General features: G+C 40.1%; 1 protein-coding gene across 1 annotated transcript in view; it reads right to left on the bottom strand.

The window, feature by feature from the left end:
- Positions 1-5,833: 5,833 nt before the first annotated feature.
- SEL1L (SEL1L adaptor subunit of SYVN1 ubiquitin ligase) overlaps positions 5,834-21,741 on the bottom strand; it is a 53,583-nt gene continuing 37,675 nt past the window's right edge. The window contains exons 14-21 of the mRNA XM_025918923.2: positions 21,224-21,286; positions 19,841-19,928; positions 19,367-19,515; positions 18,428-18,593; positions 17,789-17,863; positions 16,449-16,621; positions 12,163-12,291; positions 5,834-10,099 (exon numbers count right to left, since the gene is read on the bottom strand). Of these exons, the coding sequence (XP_025774708.2) occupies positions 9,890-10,099; positions 12,163-12,291; positions 16,449-16,621; positions 17,789-17,863; positions 18,428-18,593; positions 19,367-19,515; positions 19,841-19,928; positions 21,224-21,286 (1,053 nt within the window). The 3' untranslated portion in view covers positions 5,834-9,889. The remainder of the gene's footprint in view (positions 10,100-12,162; positions 12,292-16,448; positions 16,622-17,788; positions 17,864-18,427; positions 18,594-19,366; positions 19,516-19,840; positions 19,929-21,223; positions 21,287-21,741) is intronic.

Genomic DNA, 21,741 nt, shown 5'->3' with positions numbered 1-21,741 from the left:
TTTAAGTCCATCCACGAATTCCAACATTAACTGAATTGATTTGTGTGTCTGGCATCATGCCAAGCTCTGGGCACACATTGGTGAATACGAGGGAAATGGTGTCTGTCTTCCTTGGATTTACCAGCAGGGAGACCTAGAATGGACAACCTCTGCGAATAATCAATGATAAGAAGTGCTGTAAAGGGAAAATACGGGGGGATGCATAACAGGCGTACCCAAATTAACGGGGGATAGGCAAGGAATTGAACCAAGCCTGGTCTGAACGCTGCACAGGAACACACTCATCTACACTGGCTCTGTTAATTGTTTTCACCAGTTCAGCTGTTTCAGGAAAGTAGATGTGGGAGGTCTTGTGCTAAATTTGTAGACAAATCAGGTGGGAGCATCTACAATTACATTAGAAGCTCTTAAAAATTGGAATTGGGGAAAGAAGCTTTGGTTGTGAGAAGCTCTTGGAGGCCATTAAAATATTGGTTTTAAATTTATTTTGGGAGGCAGCACGGGTCGGGGGGCAGAGAGAAGAGGGAGAGAGAGAGAATCCCAAGCAGTCTTTGTGCTCTCAGCACAGAGCCGGACATAGGGCTTGAACTCATGAACCATGAGATCATGGCCTGAGCTGAAATCAAGAGCAGGAGACTCAACGGATGGAGTCATCCAGGTGCCATTTTTTTAAAATCACATTCATTTATTTTTGAGAGAGAGACAGAGCACAAGTGGGGGAGGGACAGAGAGAGAAGGAGACACAGAATCCAAAGCAGGCTCCAGGCTCCAAGCTGTCAGCACAGAGCCAGATGCCGGGCTTGAACTCACAAACTGTGAGATCATGATCTGAGAGAAGTCAGATGCTTAACTGACTGAGCTACCCGGGTGCCCCTTGGAGGCCATTTTTAAATGCAGTCCTTGAGGATGGGCCTGATGTCTGATTCATCGTGTCCCCTTGTTTTCCCATAATTAATAGCAGGAGTTTTATACAGAGAAGTTATCTAGAAGCAGGTCAACTGCTGGTATTTCCATAACAGAGTATTTATTAAATTCAAAGGCTGCTGATGCCGCGAAGAACAAATGTGTGACTGTAGATGCCTGTCTCCAAGATGGCTGCCATCGTTTCCTTCCCTCTCTCTCCACCCAGCTGATTCTCCATTAGGAGGTGGCATCTTCTCCTCTGCGCCACACCCGATAGATCTGGGCTGGCCTGGGTGACTCACTGACCCATAGGATGCAGTGGAAATGCTGTCTGGGACTTTCAAGGCCAGGTCCTAAGAAGCCTTACAGTTCCCCCCGGGCTCTTGGGATGCTCGTGACCCTGAGACCCCCACACATGGAGCGGGTCAGGCCAGCCAGAGCCCAGCTGTTCTGGCCATCCTAGCCCAGGCACCAGGTATGAGTGAAGGATTAGTCTTGGATGTGCTGGCTCTGGAATATGTCAAACAAGCTATTCAAGCCACCCCAGCAGAAGCCCCAGACAGGTGGAACAGGCACGAGCCAACCTCCATGTGCTCTAGATGTTTTTTTGTGCCTTTACATTTGTAAAGCAGCAGTAGATGCCTGCAAACACTGCTTTAGCAACACATGCTGAAAATAGAACAGCATGTTAGCAGGAACCAGAACAAGGCTGAGGCGCACTGAAGAACGTTGTGCGTCTTGTTGTTACTTTTTCCTGTCCACCCACCCCCCACCCAGCAGCGTGTTCACATCTCCACTATACACCACCCCCATGCTGCACTGAGGAGACAGCATAGCACACTACTCAAGAGCTTGAATTTGATAGCTAAGACAGTCTCTCATTTGAATTCCAGTTTTATAACTTACACTAGCTCAGCAGCCTTGAGCAAACTGCTTAGCCTAGACTTCAGTTTCCTCATCTGTTAAATGGGAATGATACAAATAGTAGCAACATCGTGGAGTATTTGAGATTAATAATGCATGTAAAGCACTCAGGGCCTGTTATATAGTCACATTTTGTGGTCAGTTAATCAAATGGTGATTGGGAGTGATCCCCAGAGCACAAGAGCCTGATCTTACTGTTTTTTTGTAAGTTTGTTTGTTTATTCATTGAGAGAGAGAGAAAGAGAGAGACAGGCAGAGAAAAAGGGAGAGAAATCCCAAGTAGGCTCTGCGTTGTCAGCGCAGAGCCTGACACAGAGCTTGATCCCACGACCATGAGATCATGACCTGAGCCTAAATCAAGAGTCGTCGCTCAAACAACTGAGCCACCCAGGTGCCCCTTCTCTTACTCATCTTTAAATTCAATGTACATTTCAGTGCCTGAAATAGTGGTTAATAAAGGGTGTTGCATGAATGACAAAACAAAATCCTATGTTATAAACTTTAAGGTTGATCTTTTTTTAATAAATTTTGTTAATAGTTGTTTATTTTTGAGAGAGAGAGAGAGAGAGAGAGAGAGAGAGAGTGAGCGGGGAGGGAAGACGAATCTTTTTTTAAAATTTTTTTTTTTCAACATTTTTTTATTTATTTTTGGGACAGAGAGAGACAGAGCATGAACGGGGGAGGGGCAGAGAGAGAGGGAGACACAGAATCAGAAACCGGCTCCAGGCTCTGAGCCATCAGCCCAGAGCCTGACGCGGGGCTCGAACTCACGGACCGCGAGATCGTGACCTGGCTGAAGTCGGACGCTCAACCGACTGCGCCACCCAGGCGCCCCAAGACGGATCTTTTTAACATAAAGGATAACTTTGCCCATAAATTCTCTGGAGCCAAACCCTTTAGGTCAGTGAAATATGTCATTTCTACTGAGAAGTCCTGTAAGAGCTGGGTGTCAGTGGAAAAATAAGTTAATTCAATTACTTTTGGCATTTAAGACCTCCAAAGTCTGGATGGGACCTTAGGGACCATCCCTGGCGCCCCTCTCACGGTGCATATGTAAAGTGAGTGGCCTGCCCCAGGCCACCCACTAGCTGTGGACACAAGAGCTCCCTATAGTCTCCTTCCCCCTTATGCTGGTGATGGTGACGGCATCCTTACCCTCTTCCCTGGCATTTCAGGGCCATTCAGTGCAGTCAGGACTGATCACTAATCTCTTCTTTGAAGGGATTGGGCACCTGGGGAGACCCAATGGGAGAACCTGTCAGGAATGCAAGGCCCCACCTGCAGGGCATGCAGGTTGTGTGGGGAACCCTTCCTTTCTGCATCTGTCCCCACTCGTCATCATGACTTGCACCAGAACAATGACTCACAAGTAAGAAGTCCCTTTATTAGTCATAGTAATAAGTCTTCTGGGATGCAACTTAATTTTTCTGTAATTAAGATTGGGGTTTCATCCTAGCTCTTAGGCCTTCCTTCTATTATTTCACTGCTTTACGGCATAAACGTCCCGTTTCTAACCTGCTTTCCTGTGTCTATGAGACCTACTAGATTCATCTTCGGTTTAGCAAACCTGAGGACACAAAGCATCAGGTAAATTAGTTATGTAGTTTTAATTGCTTTTACGTTTCAAATGAGTGAGGAGATACAGATACCAATTAAACAAACTTAAGGCTTCTTCAATTACTTTTTTCCCCTTTGCCTTTGAAATACTAGAGGCTACGGCTCACTGCTCCAGTGTAGACAGTTCCACTTACCACACTTATTCCATTGAGAGTCAAAATAGGGACCGTAGACAAACAGCGCACTGTTTTCACCTCTGTGTTCTGGCAGCAAATTTCTGGGCATCATCTAAGATGTCACCAAAGAACATTTTCCAAATAGTATGGAAAAGAAAATAACATATTTGTATAGGTTGGAAAAATTCAAGTAAATTCTTTATGAGGACCTAAGGGAAGCGAGGGGCTGGGTGATTCCCTGACCTCCCCTCCCTCTCTTCCCTTGCACAAGCACGATTAGTTTCTACTCGTTTCAAAAGATTTCATTTAGAACAAAAACACTAACGAATGAAATTTTTCTAAGGAAAAAAGATTACAGGCAAGGGCATGGGAGGCAAGTGGGGAAACCCAGATGTGCGACTCTGAAACCCACAGCTGTGCTGTCAGATCTTGAAATAAATCTGCTTCCAAGAACGGAAGTTTCTGTTGTTCACATTTAAATCTTGAATCATGCAAAACATCAATGACGGCTTTATGTTCAAAGTTAAGAATCCTTATTTAGGATACTTGAACTTCATACCTAGCACTTACTTCTGAGACATTCTTTTCAATCCTGTCAGGCTAATTAACAGAGTTCTATTGAGAGGTAGGAAGAAGGCAAAAGGAAAATGCATTCAGCAGCAACAGAAGAAATTTATACGAATGTTCTGAAGTAACTGGCCACATTCCACTCACATTATATGAGAAAAAAGTATGTGGGGTTTTAAGAGTTTAATACACAATTCAGCATTAACACTAGATCATGTTTAAAAAATTAATCCAGACCCCCCTCCCCCCCCAAAAAATATGTGGACACTAGGAAGATCAAGAGTTTTGCTCAAAATGTAATACTAACAGTAAGTTATAAGGTTGGTAGAATTTTCAGGATTCAATCATAAGGTTAACCCGATGACTTTCCAAGTAGTGGCAGAAATGACGCAGGAAGAAAAATAGGAAACCCGTAACACCACAGCACCTCCTTTTGAACGGACACATTCTAAACCTCTTTGTTACTTGCCTAAAAATATCCAACAAGTAAGAAAAATCATGCTTTTTTGAGTTTCTACTAAAGTAGTTGCTTCTAATTATTTACTTGCATATATTCATGTATATGCTGTTACATAGTATTGGCAAATGTCAGGGCTAGTATAATCAATCAAAATTAGTATAGTATCATAAAGGAAGTTAAAGGAGCGAGGCTGTTTTCACCCAGTTGCAGACCAAGGACCCATTTTAACGACTTGTGAGAGAGACTAAGCACTAAATAAGCATCACCCCCAAGTTGCATGGTCAAACCCCTGATGTTACAGCTCTGACGTCCAACATCCCCACGTTAATTATAGCCAAGGTCAGTCAAGGTCATGTGGGGTGGCTGATTGCATTCCCAGAAGCAAAATTTGAGATCCAATTTCTCACTTGCCACAATTTGCATCATCCAGACATTTTATCCAAGGATCCGATGCCCCTAAACTGGTACATTTTGGCTCAATTTACTGTTTGAGTTGGCTGCTACAAAATTAGGGCCAGATTTGCATAGTTCATTTCTAACATGCATTTTGGGTACCAAGTGACTCCTCTTTACTTCCTCTTTACTCAGATTCACCTTAATCTATGTAAATTTTATCATTGTGTGAGGCTCTGTAAGCTCTCAAAAACTTTCTGGGACAGGGCAATGCATAAAATACACTTTAGATACATTTCACTATGTATCACAGGCTGGTTCAGGTCAAAGATCTCAGAGATTTAAAAAGTGGTAATGGAGGGGGCACCTGGCTGTGTCAGTAGAGCATGTGACTCTTGATCTCAGGGTAGTGAGTTCAAGCCCCATGATGGGAGTAGAGGTTACTTAAAAAGTGGTAATAGGGCAAAATAGGTAAAACTTCCAGTTATAAATAAGTCATGAGGATGTAACCTCCAGCACAGGGGACATAGCCAGTAACACTGTAATAACTTCATATAATGCCAGATGGTAACTAGACGTATGGTGGCGATTTTATAATGTAAAAAAAAAAAAAAAAGTAACATTTCTTAACATATTCATATTGTCCCTAGGGCAAAATTCAACTTTTAAAAATCTGAATTTAGGGAGTTAAAAGTAAATGAAAGATGGATTCAAACTACTCCAAATCAATGTTCCCAGAAGCTTCTAAAATTCCAGAAAGGGCCATTAAAAACTGAATCATTCAGGTTAAAAAAAACCAAAAAACAAAGAGTCTGACTGGAAAGGTGGTCATGGCACATTACAGCATACAGGATAACCAGAGGTGGAGTCTTTATTTCACAAGTTTCAAGATACAGTACAAAACGAATCTGTACATCTCTCTATTAACAGGATTTGTTTACACAATTATATTACACTTCACCAGCCTTTATACCGTATTTAATTAAATACAAAATAAATTTACAAAAAAGTCTACCATGGTGTTCCTTCCAATGCCAGCTTATGGTCTTTTTAAGCTTCTCCTAAGTATTGACAGTGGTTATACCTTGATCGAATCGACACTATGATTTTTTTTTTTTTTTAAATCAAAGAGACTAGTGTCAGCGTGTTTGTCATTGCAAACAGGAAAAACAGTGCGTGTAAAGAGGACTGCCTGCACATAGCCAAGACATCCTTCCCATGCACACAAAATCAGAGTTTTGCTGGTGCAAACAGTCATTTTAAAACACAAATCATTTTTACTTGGGGTATTTTAGGTTTTCTTGAACTACCTAGTGGCAGGAGAAATTTAGCTGCTTTTCAATGACTGCCACACATTTAAAAATCAGGTAGTGCCTCAGACAGTGTGGTGTTCAAAAATTTTCCATTTTCATTTATAGTGGAGAACAATGACTGAGGAAAAAGATTTTCATGAAAATCGTTTTCTTTTGCTTTATTTCTTGCATTCTCCTAGTCATAATGTGGTGCAACACGTATTAAACTCACTTCCAGAACAAATACTGGCTGTCCTCGGGGCAAAAGTAGCCCATTCTGCTCTTCTTGGCAGGTGAAGGGGCTGTTTATCTGACACTGTTTTGAAATGTGCATGTGAAATGTTAGTCCAAACCTCTGTGAGGGAAGTTTTTTTGCAGACGGGGCTAGACAGTAATACACATGCTACACACATGAAGAGCTGTGGTCTCCATTTACAGGCTTGCATGCATACTTCCAAAACACCGGTTTGAAGAACAAATATGAGCAGCAAAGAAAAGAGGGAAAAACGAAGCAAGGGAAAAAAAAAAAAAACCCTATACAAAATACTTAAGTTTCCAGGAGGCAACAGCAGCTCCTTAAATAAAGCATCAGATCATGGTCAGATCATGGTAGAGTTTCTACAACTTTCCAATGGTACAGAGACAGAACAGCTTAGCAGTAAAACTTTCACAAATTAACCTTATATGCACAAGGGTAACAAATCCTCAAGAGTATCAAGATAAACGATTCCCAAGTTAATCTCATTTCAGTGCTAAATAATGAATTTTGAAAAAAAAAGGGGGGGGGAGTTACTTTTTCTGTGACACTGAATATTAACCAAAAATGAGATAAGCCTTACTCAGAGAACAGAAACAAAAAAATTCAACCACAGAAAGAAACAAAACAAAACAACCCCAAACACCAATGCTACTTCTGTGACATAAAAAAGAAGAATGGTCTCAAAACTCTGGAACAGTTGGCTAACCACAAAGCACACGCACAGGAGAATATAAGCTAAGTGGAGTACTACTGTCGTCACCTTTGATGGCAGGAAGACAGGCTATTAAAGGGGTCAGGAGACAGGCTACCATGGAGAAATGAAGCTGTGCTCAATCTGCTAACTCTAAGTTCTAACATTAAAACTCCTGAATTCTGGAGTTAGTTTAATGTCACTGACATTAACTAGCTTTAGTTACTGTCATTTTATTCAAATGGATGCCATTTGATTAGGTAAGTATTGAGCATTATTTTAGGAGAAACACCAAACCCAGTTCCTACTTGCCTAGGTATTATGTCCCGTGAACAGAAAAGAAAAAGGGAGCAGAGTGTTTTGAGACAGTCGTAAGGACTGAAGTCACAAAGCCATCTAGGAACTAAGTTATTTTAAATAGACCGTTCAAATTTCCAGTAGCAAATGACTCAAGGGTTTGGCAGGATGGGGGAAAAGGCCAAGAAAAGGGTTAGAATATTAGTAATAAAAAGGAAATGGCAAGTAGTTGTAAACTAACAGGAAGTTTGTTATTGCATGAAGAACAAGACTGCGCTTTCCCATCTGGCTTTATTTAGGTAGTGCACACTGTTTTATGAAATGTCTTCTCAGAGTGCTAATGGAGGGAAGTAAAGCTAGAGATAAAAATGCTGCTAAAGGAGAAATCAGGTGGGTGGTAGAGGAAACAAACGGTTGTTTACTCACCTTAGAGGGGTTTTTAAGCATTTAAATAAATTACAACAGTTCTTTCGAAAAGAAATGTGGCTGCTACCGTGAATTACAGTTTTGAAGGGTGAGAAGACGCAGTGGTGAAGACACCAACATATTGTACCAACTGCACTCAGATCTCTCTCTCTCTGTGTAAGAGATCAAAGAAGTCTTAATATTTAAGAGCTGCCCAAAGCAAGGGGATGTTTTTGAGGGTGGCATTTCCTACCTTTCAGATATGCATTTATACATATGGTTCCCTCTGTGGCCACCTCTTCAAACTGGAAGCAACAGGTGGGGGTAAAATCTGCTTACCAGGTTTCTCAGAATACTCTAAACACACACGAAAAGCACACAACTTCACATTTAAAGCCTTCGTGTTCATTACAGACTACTTAAATCTAGTTCTAAATACAATCCCAACTTCAAAACCCAAAGTCTTACAACTCTACAGGTAATAAACTCTTTCAAGTTTTCTGGCAGATGAGGGACTACGGAAAGAGTATAAAGGTTAATATAAACAGACTGAGGTCAGTAGGCATAGAAAGCCTGCTCAGATACTAATGTAGTCTCAGACTAGACATAGGCTGGTGAATACCACCATCTGATAGTAAAAAGAAATACAAATTCGGTTTAAATTTCTTCATTTGTATGGTATGTGAAATCCTCGGTTTTCTTTGTTGTTGTGTTTCACGCTATTTAACCAGACTCTGAAGTATAATGGCCTTGATTTTCCTAACGTCAACAGTGGGAGGGTGGTGAACAGGACAGCTAACAAAGTGGTTGACTTTCTACTGTAATATAAAACTGCAGAAGTAAAAATCTACCTGAACAGTATAAACAGGCTTTGGCTTTCCTCAACCACTGAGTTTACATCTTAGATTCTCAGAGTTTTAGTTTTATAATGGTAGTCACTGTATGCCACATCTTTGCAATAATATTTCAAATTTAAAGAATTCAGGAGGGTGCAAACTGTTCTTTTGCAATAAAAAAATGCAAAGTAAAATAAACCCTGGGAACAAATGCTTCATCTTTCAGGAAAGTGTGTCTATCATTTTGGTACCCCACCCAGAGTTCTTTAGCATTGTTCTAATTTCTCCCACTTAGTCCATCCTCTGGCTTCCGGATCAAGGCTCTGTATACTCAAAACAAACAAGCAAATTACATCGAGTAGGTGGGGCAAATTCACATGTTAGCTCAAGGAGTCAGTTCACAATGTTTCATCTATTCCGTTCCAGAGAAGTGAAGTTCACGTAAAACTCTTTAACAGGACTTTCAGTCTTTGAAGGACACAAGTACCGTATCAAGTGTGGCAATCACCAGTAAGAAGAAACCTCCCAGCCTTCCCTTTTAAAATAATATGTTGAATACGTATACTTGCACGTGGATTGGTAAAAGTTTCTCAGTTATTGCAGTTCTGACACACTTTGAAGACTTTTTTTTTTTTTTTTTTTTTTTTACTTAAAAGGCAAGTTCTATTTTCAGACTTTCAAACATGTTAAGGTTAAACTTGCAACTAACTGGTTTTTCCTTTTTACAGTGATCAGTTTTTAGTGTTGATGCACAAGACCTTAAAGGTGGTTGATAGAAGAACTTATGCACATTGAGAGAATGACCAAAAGGACCCAAGAAAGACAGCTGGGTACAGCAGACATTGCGTCTCACATGTTTCCAGGAAAAAAAAATGGGGGGGTGGGAGGGGTAAAGCCACTGAGAGTTGTTACTCCATACGGCACTGAAACAAACATTCAACTCAGTTTAGGTAAGAGTTACTTATCCCTGAAAATAAAGGCATCAGATTCTAAGCAGCTTTAGGAATTCAATGTTTCCTTGTGCCTCTTCCAGGAGGTGACCACTGATCCGAAGTCCTAAATCAAATGCAAGTGTTCTCAGCAAACAATTTCCTTGGTTGTCACTGATCAAGGCTGGACACGGTGGCTGTTACTGTGGTGGCTGCTGCTCTGGTGGCCCCTCCTGCTGCGGTGGCACTGGCCGTGGCCCTGGGGGCCTGGGTAGAGGCATGTCCTGGTGCTGCCTCTGCCGGTAAGCTATAACTGTTCCCAACAGCAAAGCGATGATGGTCATGAGGTAAAGGTCCCACTCAGGCCCCAAAAGCTGGTCCATGTCAAGCTGGGTGAACAGATCTCGAATCTTAATGAGAATAATATAAAAATCATTACGATCACTAAAATGTCAGAGAAGGAAGCAGGAAAAAGTTGCATCACAAATCAGAGACGAATACAGAACTTATTAAAATAATTGGTTTTAGGAATGTTTTGCAATGGCTTAAATAAAAAGGCTTTAAGAATTCAAAAAATAATGTGTCTCAGGAACTGAGTTATTATTTCATGACAGTAGATGATAAAGAATGTCTAGCCGGGTTCCTTTCCTTTCCATCAGTAATCGAATGCATGCATTTCCAACCACTTTTCACAGAAAAGATTTGCAAGGAATACTGGGGACAATGGAAGGCCACGGGGAGGCAATCAGTCTCTCAGCACTTGTCACCTATCTGTAGTGATGGCAGCCCTGTTCTCATGACAGCAGGGTTATTTCACTTCCTCCCTCATCTAGCTGGAGATGGCAGGAATTGAAGCGTTTAATAGCTGAATGACTAATGCTTTTCAACTAGGATTTCACTAAATATTTAACACTTTTGAACTTGAACTTTAAAGTTATGTTCTTAGTCCATAATACTTTGTTTAGGTGTCACTTAAGAGAAGTTACTCCTGAAATTTCCTGACTGCTACTTACCTACGAAGGAAGTCAACATGCGGTATAATCCTTTATATTTAACTAAAATTATATTTAAAAGATCCCCATAATATAGATTTGTAGATGCAGGTGCTAAATTTTCCTCGAAAAAGATTCCAAGAAACTATTAACTGTGTTTCCTGGGGTGGGACCTGTGATAGGGGATTTTTGTCTTTTCTGCACTGACTTTCTCACCATCAATACTTGGTAACTCTTTTCTTTTGGTTGGAATATCTAGGTGGTAGGCTTATGGAGCATTTATTGTCTTCTTTATACTTCTGTATTAAAAAAACAACAAAGATAGGATACACTTAGTATGGTATAAGGCGTGACTAAATCCTAGTCTGTAACTAACAGTTCTTAGTCTTACAAACTGTGAGAGACAAGGGTCTGAAATAGCCCCGAGAGAAAAACAGCAGGCTGCCACACTGTTAGCTTTTCAGTGAAAGGAACAAAGACTGTTTCCACTAGTGGAGGGTACGGCGCGTCTGGCTCAGGCCACCAAACAATTCTAAAGGTGCCATTACAAGTGTGTAAGCAACCAGGAGGACGGAGTCCAACACCTCCAGTCCTTCGGAGCCCTATGCGGGGAGGACCTCAGTACACCAGACAGGGCTGCGAAAAGGAACATCACCCTTTCCACCTGTATCACATAGGAGGAAAAGCCCTTTCTGGAATCTAATATGAAACGGTGTATCAACCTGTTCTGAAAGATGTTAATGAAAGACTGAAACATTATCCTGTACTGGTCTGGAGTAAATTCAAGTTTTGTAGCCCTTGTTTCTGCACACATTTCAGGACTTTCGGAGTTAAATCCTGTTCCAGTTAATCCATTATAAGGAAGTACAGTTAACAAAATGTAAAACTGGAGAACCCAAGAGCACCTACACAGAAATACTGGTAAATAAGGTCAGCAGTTTTGAAAGGAATGGGGAACCCACCTCTCGTCTAGGTTCCACCATGAGCTTATTTAAAGTAGTTCAAGGTATTTTTAGAGAACAAAGTTCGAGACGTGTTTTTAACATGTTTCTTGCTAATAGCACAATCTGAAGTACAACAGCCTGGGCAAGTTCTCAGGTTCTCCTTCTCCCTTTTGAAGGGTCTGGTCTGAGTCACTGCCAGGCAGTAACCTGATTTAATGTTTACTGAATTTAGTTAACCACTCCTTCAAATCGCCAAGGGTTGGTCTCGGTTTTCTCTGAGCCAGAAAACACCTGCATCAGTGGAAACTGCTTTAGCACCTGGAGCTACTGTCAAATGGTTCCTGAAAACATGCTGCTCTGTGGCTATGTTCACCCCACAGCTGATGCGATCTCCTGGTCCTTCATCTGGGGCAGAAGGGAAAGCACCAGACCCCTGAAGACACTCCTCCCTTCTCCCTGAACTTTTCCAATAAAAACTTCTGGACCGAGCAGCTTATATCACTTATATTTTAATTAAAAGAGGCACGGAACACTTACGTTTGTCTCCCGGATGTACTGCAAGAAATACACCACAGCCAGTTTGCATAGTGCTAGGAAGACTGGTACCTGTGCGTCTGGGCTGGCTTCAGCCGCCATGTCATAAAAACGTTTTGCAAGGTGAATATCCTATAACACAGGAAATAAACCAAAATTCATCTCTTGGTACAATAAGTAAAATAATATTATTTAGTTTATATAGTCATATTATATCAGTTTGTGCATTCAGAGCATTGACTTTACCTTTCAAGTTTTCATTTTAAAATTTCCCTTACCTAAAAGGATAAACCCCACCTTTAATTAGGTAATATTTCTTTAATCATCTAATGGCTTAATTTTGAAAAATCTAACTGAACAATGTTAAGGTTTAACTCCTGCTCCTCCTGTCTGACATCCTACTTGCTGTGTATGCATAACACTGTCACTCTGAAGACTCCTGGGGGCAACCTAGAAGTCTCAAGTTCTGGGTCAAGTTAAGTAAGTTTCTTAAAACTTCAGTCAGTGTAAGCAATTCAGGTTTCAGTTTGGAGCAGTGATCCTCAAACTGGTAATATGCTCAAGATGTTTCAAATGGTACTTGCATGGATAGTGTTAAGGGACCTGCATGCTGGGTTTCCTGCCTTAGACATATTTCCGTAAGGGGTGACATGAGTCATTATGAATCCGGGCCCAGACCGAGTGCTCTGCATTCAGATAAATGTTGAATGGCATGGGGAGACACAGTGAAATTTTCATTTAACAATGTCCCTTTCTCCATGCCCTGACTACTGTCAAAGGATACCAAACTCCAAGGCAAGAATTCCACGAGACATGGGAAAGAAAGGCTAAACATGAAAAAGGACCTTTCCACATAGTTCAGTGTAAGCAGTTACTGTCAGCTCTTCCCTATACTGTCCCTAGGGGGTGTCGTTAGTGAAAAAGGGCACCTTCCAACCAACAACAGTACTGGTAGAGTCAGTGTCTTTGGTTCAAAAAAAAAAAAAGGTAACAAGTTTTTTTCTGGACTGCCACATTCTTCAAGATCATGGATCAAACTTTATGTGACAACATAGACTTTTGTGTGGATGATTCAAAGGGGTAACTAAATCTTATCAATCACATCCTGAATTATTTACTCTGTGTAACACCAATCCTCATTTAATCCTTAATATTTTTCTAGCTGTACTACATGCTGGATTGATAGTTTTTAGTAGTATGTAAGTTTCCTTCTTTTAAAATTGGGAAAAAATAAGAAAAGATGATCATGGATAATCATGGAATGAAACTAATGGAATCATTTTTTTTACACATGATTAATTATTCCTAAAAGCTGCATCCCTGAGTTCTGTCCTCCCCATTCTTATCAAAGGAATACTATGCTCTTTATCATCGTCTTTATTGACAAGAATTTATATAAGCTACATATAACATTATATTGCAAATTACATTATGAGAATGCACACTAATTAATTTTCTTGGTTTCTAATCTATTATAAAAGCAGACTGTCAGAGTTCTATCACTTTAATTTTGATTGCTTTCAGTAAATTATTATGAAGTGTATCCCAAAACAACCACAACTATGTGTAATCTTTATTAGTCATCAAACACACATTAATTTTATTTGAATTAAAAAAAATGAAGTCAGTCTTGCTGATGGAGGCAAAGTCTGACCTAGCTGAGTGGTCTGCCAATTAAGAGAGGCTCTGGTAGCTTGGTCAACATGGCAGAGATCTTCCACAAACTGAATGTACTCCATCTGCAGTTCCAGAGTCTTGATAAAACTATATTCAAGTATCTAATAGTAACATAAATGTAAAATATGAAAATTTACATATTGGGATTAAAATACATATTCAAATGTGGTAAAATAAAAGGCACTTTGACAAAAAATGGTGCATTAGCAAAATGAAAATGAGTAACTTGCCCTTAAGCACATTAGGTCAACAAAGTGTCTCTAAGTGATGAAGAGGAATATAATTAGTTATCTGATAAACCTAGGTAAAGCCTTTCAGCATTCTCCACAGAAACTAGAAAATGAATGACTCCAGTGACAAGGGAATAAATAAATGTATCCTTTCCAAGTCTCCACTTTCCAACAAGATTGAAGGGGGACCTAACCAAAGTGTCAGTGACAGATCACTCTGATTTTTGGCATATGTTATAGACTAAATGTGTCCCATCCTCCCGCTAAATTTCTATGTGGAAACTCTATTCTCCCTCATGTGATGGTTGGGATTAGGAAGTGAGGTCTTTGAGAGGTTATTAGGATTAGATGAGGTTAAAGGAGTAGAGCTTTCATGAATGAGATGAGCATCCTTAAAGAATCCCTAAGTACTTGCTGCTTCTCTCCTGCTCGTTGCTCATCAGATGAGGACAAAAGCCAGAGGACAGTGTCTCTGACCAGGAAACAGGGCCTCCTCGCCAGACACCAAACCTGCTGCCACCCTGAACTTCAACTTCTCAGCCTCCAGAACTGTGAGAAATTCTATTATTTAAGCCACCCTATGGTATTTTGTGTAGCAGCCTGAAGGAAAACAGCAAGCGACTCGAAAGCAGTTTAAAGAACTAAGTGACCTTGCTCTAATAAAATTCTCCCCAATTCCCATATACTTGTTTATGTGAACAAGGTTCCAGCCATACATTTATAAAATGAGGGGTGCCTGGATGGCTCAGTTGATTAAGTGTCCAACTCTTGAGATCGAGCCCTGTGTTGGGCTTTGTGCTGATGGCATGGAGCCTGCTTGGGGTTCTCTCTCTCTGTCCCTACCCCATTCACACTCTCTCACACTCTCAAAATAAACTTTAAAAAAAAAAAACGAAATTAATGCTAAATTTACTCAATGATACTTAAACTAATTTTTTTTTTAATTTTTTTTTTAACCTTTATTTATTTTTGAGACAGAGAGAGACAGAGCATGAATGGGGGAGGGGCAGAGAGAGAGGGAGACACAGAATCGGAAACAGGCTCCAGGCTCTGAGCCATCAGCCCAGAGCCTGACGCGGGGCTCGAACTCCCGGACCGCGAGATCGTGACCTGAGCTGAAGTCGGACGCCCAACCGACTGAGCCACCCAGGCGCCCCTAAACTAATTTTTAAAAGATGCTCCATTCAACTCATTAAAAAATGCATTTTTAATAATTATCACAGAAAGTAAAATTTTACTGAAATTCACAGTGTTATGTTGATTTGTTCAATATTGTATTGATAATTAACCAACTATGGCTAGTATCTTATGAATTTTTCTTAACACTTAGAGCCTATAATCATAGGAAATAAAATTCAAAATTTGAATTTACATACTTTGTTTCACGTAAGTATGATTGATCAGTAAAATATCTAAGCATTAAAAACATTACATTTACATGCAAATCTATGAAAACAATGACTTGAAAATATGAATTCAGGAAGAAAAGGAAAAGACACAATTTTCATTTAATAAATTTGCTGTGTTTTTAAAAGAATTAATGATGAGGGTATCAACGTTTTGGTATTTGGAGTAACTTAGTCAATTTATTTAAAAAAAAGGGTTGATGCTTAAAATAGGTAGAACTCAGAGCTTCTGAAGCTTATGATGAAAAATTTTAAATGTCAAATTAAATACGTGCAGGAAAGGGGTGCCTGGGTGGCTCAGTCGGTTGAGTGTCCTACTCTCAATTTTGGTTCAGATCATGATCCCAGGGTCATGGGATCGAGCCCTGCGTTGGTCTCCACACTCAGTGTGGAGCCTGCTTGGGATTTTCTCTCTCTCTCCCTCTGCCCCTCTACCCCTGTTTGAGCTCACCCTAATTTAAAAACAAAAAAAAAATTAAAATAAATAAAAATGTGCAGGACAAAACACAGTTGTTCAAAATTCTCTTAAGGGCATATAGGCAAAAAGTTAAGACCATGGCTCTAAAGAATGTTAGACTCCATTAGGAAGGTATAAGAGTCAGAAATACGTTTGTCAGTAGCAAACATCTTACTTCATTTCAAAATACTTTAAAAAGAACAGAATTTGGCTGAAGATGGACAGATAGTTTCTCAAACAAGGAGTTGCTGATTGAGGCAGCACCATATTTCCATTTCCACGACTCTGCTTTTGGCTTATCGTACATAAAGCAGTGTGCATGTGACAGCAACATGCGTATGTCTGACGATGGGAGAGGTGCAAGGGCGGGCTTCTGAAATATTACAAAACTGCCTCATAACTTAGTACCTAAAATCGGAGCACATTCCAAAAGCAAGCCTATTTTCTAGAAATAAATGCAGACGTTTCCCCCAAATCACAATTACATCATTCTAACATTTGTTTTGAAGCCAGCCTCACCTGTTTAATGCCCAGTCCTTTCTCGTGCATATACCCCAGATTAAACATGGCTTGTGCGCTGTGTTGCTGCTCGGATGCCAGACGATAATGAATGAACGCAGTCTCGTAGTCTACGTCAGTGCCAAATCCATAGAAATGATAGTCTCCAAGCTTAATTCTAGCCACCGTATAGCCTTAAACAAAAATTAAATGCAAAACTGCCAGTAAATAAAGTGCGTTTAAAACGGACCAAATTGTTGTTTCTCCTACTGTTAACATGCTTACTTACATAAAACACAATTTTAATTGGTAGTATGTAAACTTTATAACAAATCCTTCAGCCAAGCTATAAATTCAATAAAGATTGAAACTAGAGGTATTGCTCTTCTGAAGCAGGTTTTGCAACAGGGAGAGGTATAACAAGGTGGGTGGTACTCCCCATGTCACAACAGTACTCTTCAAATGAGCATGTTCTAGTCTATCATGCCATTTATACTTTCTTTTCCTTTTTTTTTTAATTTAAATTCTAGTTAGTTAACATATAGTACAATGTTGGTTTCAGGAGTAGAATTCAGTGATTCATCATATACAACACCCAGTGCTCATCATAACAAGTGCCCTCCTTAATGCCCATCACCCATCTAGCCCATCTCCCACCTACCTGCCTCCATCAACCCTCAGTTTGTTCTCTATCGCCAAGAGTCTCTTGTGGCTTGTTTCCTTCTCTTCTCTTTGCCCCCCTCTTCCCATAAATTCACCTGTTTTATTTCTTAAATTCCACATACGAGTGAAATCATATGGTATTTATCTTTCTCTGGTTGGCTTATTTTGCTTAGCTTAATACATTCTAGCTCCATCTATGTCACTGCAAATGGCCAGATTTCATTCTTTTTGATGGCTGAGTAATATTCTGCCATTTACATTTTAAAGTAGTTCAACTGGACCATTGTTTAGGTTTGAAGAAGGGATAGCCAGGCACTGTTGAGAGGAGTATGTGTGAGAATAAAATAGTCAAACAAAAAAAGATGGGGAAAGGTTGAAATCTTTTTGGGTTTTAGACTAATATTTTATTATATATTCCATGTGATTTTCATTTTATGCAATATAACTGGCTTCAAACAAAAAATCAAAGAATAAACCATAACGTGATATAAATGACCAATCACAATTCAATAATTTAGAAACCCTGTGACTAGAACTTCCGTTTTAAGAATAGATAAATCACGATGCAACTTAAGCAACAGTTAGTATGTTGATGAATGACATTATTTAGTTTTTATGGGAGATTCAAAAACAAAACAAAAACAGTACAGAAAGATCCCTGGGTGAAACTCTTGCCCTAGAATGAGTGGGCTACTCACCTTGGGAGGCAGCCCTGTTCCAGTGCAGCAAAGCTCTGGGGTAAGTTTCATTCTCACCTACAATGGTTGCTTCTCCTACAGGGAAGATGAAATAAATACAACTTAGGCATTTAAGGAAAGGCACTAGACTTTTAGGCTTCATTTACAAGCTAGGGTGGATATGTGGAGCATAACTGGGATATAACAAGTATTAAATGACCAAAGTATTGTATTGAAATTAAACAAGTATTAGAAGGAAATACCGAGTTCAAAAGAATCACTGTAAGCAGGACAACACTACTTTCTGCAACGTGTTTTATCCACAGAACTAATCGGACAGTAACCATGGAGCCACTTCTAGGGATCTACAGACCACTGGAAAAATGAGGTTCTTCTATCTGCTGTATTTTGAAAAATGTGTTTACTGAAAGCAGTTAATTTTGTGAAAAATGGCAAATTGATTTCTACATCAACGCTAATTGCAAAACTAACTTTGATGGCTTAGGGAGCTGAGGTAAAGTACTCCAGCGTGTGCGATGTTAAGGTCTACTTACAACAATAAAGAAGTTTCTTTGTGGGTTTTCTCTTTAAAACAAAAATGAGCTACCTGACGTGAGCCTTCACAGTCTAAACCCAAGGCAGAATGAAAGTGAACCTTACTCTGATCGAGAATGAAGGCTGCGTTGCTCTGTGCCACTTCATAGCCTTGTTCGGCCAGCAGGAGGTACTGGATCACCGCGGCGTTGTAGTCGCCATCTTTATAGCTGTTATAGGCAGTCATTAGCCTCTCCGACCACCGGCCTCGTTCACACACATTCTTAAACAACTGTGAGAACAGGAAAAAAAAAAAAAAACAAAAAACCAGTAACAAAACAAGGAACATATGCCAGAATATCATTTTTGCACTTTGGCTACAAGTGATTGATTATTAAGCTACCTCTTTGAATCTCTGGCAACTTTATTAAATATATATAAAAGTCTGGGATATTTACTTGAAGATTTCAGTTAGTCTTTAGAGCAGGTTTATAAAAATAATAGTAAACAATTATATACTATTACCCCCACCAGGCACTGTTCTTGTGCTTTATGTACAGTACGTACAGAAACTCCCTTACAGCTCCCATGAGGTTCATGGGGGACACTCTATGAAATAAGTCTTATTAATAGGCCCATTTTACAACCGAGGGAACTGAAACACAGAGAGGTTTAGAAACTGTGCTAAGCATTTAGCAAATGCCACTCTGCAGTGCCAGTTATGAGAGAGCTAAAGAGGAAAAGTTCCATTTAGAAGACATCGGCATTGCCTTTTGCAACATTCATTCGACACAGACCTCGTGGTGCTCAGATACTGTCTAGGAGCTGCTAGAGAGACTGCAGACAACATCCACTGTCCTTACAAACGTGGAGACCCAAATGAAACAAATAAGCATGAGGGTGACACACAGACTCTCAGTGTCTTCCCTCAGTGTATCCAAGCTATTAGGTCGAATCTCTTTCTACTGTAGAAGAAATCATGCAAAGAAAACGAGAATTAAAACGATAGACTTTCCTCCTGGGAAAATGAAGTTCCTGTGTACGAGCTGGTAGAACAGCCCTTACCTCCACTGCCGTGTGACACGATCGCATCACACCTGTGCCGCTGGCATGCATCTGTGCTAGGTTATAGAAAGCCAAGATGTGGCCTCCCTGAGAAGCTAAGTTAAAATACTTCAAGGCCTGTTTATAATCCCTCTTGACGCCAATGCCATCTGTAAGGAAAATAACATGAAAGGTCAGAAATAGTTTTAAATAAGATTTAACTGAAGCATGAGAGCAGCCTTATATAATGAGTAAAATCAAATGAAACTCAGAATTCTTACTCAGGAAAGATGGGAACCTTAACAATACAGATTTGTATATTAATACAGATGAACCTAATTTACCATGAAAAACAAGATGCACAAATTACTGAAATGGGAGAACATTAATCAGCCCGAATGCGACAGCTCTCGTTTCCACATCAAAGTGGTATCTGATGGAAAATAGGCAATTTTGATGTTGGTGGATGAAGCATTTAATTCCAGTATTACTTACTGTAGTACATAGAGCCAAGCTGCAGCTGCCCGTCCACCCAGCCTTGTTCAGCAGCTTTCTGGAAATACTTTAGTGCCAGATCATAATTCTGTAGGAAAAGAGGTCACATGATCACATGATAAGAAAGCTCAAAAGGCTGATATACTTAGAAGTTAGGAGATTCATTTATTAAAAAGAGTCAACAAAACACATAGAGGATATTCTCAAAGAGCCATTAAAAAGCCTACCTTCTAAGTTTTCATAATATACAGAGGGTAGTCTACTTTAAGTCACAGAGGGACTTAAATATTTAAGACTAAAGAAAAGCAAGTAAGAGTTTTTGTGAAACAATTTGCTGTGCTCACTCTCAGAAAGCATACACATCACCAGTGTAACACAAGATCAGGACTTAAGAAACAATCTTTCCTATTAACCGACAAATCTTTTCTAAACCTTAATTTTTCTGATTTCCTTAAATAAGGAAAATTATTCTCTTTATTCATTCTTTTCCTGTGTAACTTATCAAGCACTATATGATTATTAGATTTCAAATACCCTACGTATCCACAGAGAGAAACTAAAAGATCACTACTGAACTTTAGTGTCCTAAAATGACTAAAAAGAATCAAAATGAGACCACGCTATACTGGTTTCTGTGCTAGGAAACACCTACAGATTAGAATCTTAAACCTAATGCTTAGTTTCAGGCCCAATTAAAAACATACTACTTGGAGGGTTCATAAAGTGAAGAGAAGAGGACAGCATTGAGAATCCAGGGGCAACCATGAGGAAGTAGTAGAGAAGAATAAGAAGCAATGGCTTAGGAAAAGCAAGAGAACTTGCAGAATTCCAGGGAGGAAAGAGTTCAAGTGATGTAGAGCCAAAAAGTCAACAGGTGTTGACCCTTAGGAGGTTACTGGTGATCTGCATAGAGCAGTTACGTGAGGCAGAAGCCTAACTCTAAGAGCTAATGAGTGAGTGGTAGCCACTAATAGTTCATTTTTTGGAGAAACCTGGCTTTGCAGTGAAGGACTGGAGAGAAGAGAAGAGCAAAGAATAGAACAGAAAGCTTTTCTCCTAAATGGGAGGGACAAGCATTTTCTTAGCCTTGAGTGAAGAAGTAGAGAGGGAGAAGCTTAAGTCTTGGAGAGTAGACAGCATAGACAGAAGAATGAGAAGCAGCTTCACACCTTTAGAAAAGGTGCCAGAGACAGAGCTATTTGAAGAAGGCAGTCATATGGCAGGTGCGGGGTGAAGGGTGGTAAGCAGCCAAAGTCAGAGAACAGGAAAAGGTTCAGCTCTGGTTATAAAGAAACGATTTCACCCAGGCTGGAAGCTAGTTATATTTCTCCAACTCACCAGCTGACTGCTTGTTTAAGTCAGAATGTTACACTGAAAACTTACAACTTGAACTCCTCTCCCGTAGAGGTAAGCCATTCCGAGTCCACTCTGACCGACTGGGTTGCCCTGCAAACCGAGAAAAAAGGGTGAATGGATTCATTAAGAAACTAGGCAAGAATAAATGAATGCAAAAGAAATAATTTACAAACATATTCAAAAAATGTCACTGCATTTTTCTTTCTTTCTTTTTTTTTTTCCAACGTTTTTATTTATTTTTGGGACAGAGAGAGACAGAGCATGAACGGGGGAGGGGCAGAGAGAGAGGGAGACACAGAATCGGAAACAGGCTCCAGGCTCTGAGCCATCAGCCCAGAGCCCGACGCGGGGCTCGAACTCACGGACCGCGAGATCGTGACCTGGCTGAAGTCGGACGCTTAACCGACTGCGCCACCCAGGCGCCCCGTCACTGCATTTTTCAATTCAAAATTCTCCTTCCCATCAGGCTAAATGTAATGCTGACTTTTAGAGATTTGGGGGTCAATAATTTGCGGAAAAAGAGCAAATAGTAAATTTATCTAGAA

The sequence above is a fragment of the Puma concolor genome, chromosome B3 (genome assembly GCF_028749965.1).
Source record: "Puma concolor isolate L17-30 chromosome B3, mPumCon1.1.hap2, whole genome shotgun sequence".
Classification (NCBI taxonomy): domain Eukaryota; kingdom Metazoa; phylum Chordata; class Mammalia; order Carnivora; family Felidae; genus Puma; species Puma concolor.
This window is presented reverse-complemented; position numbering and strand designations above follow the sequence as displayed.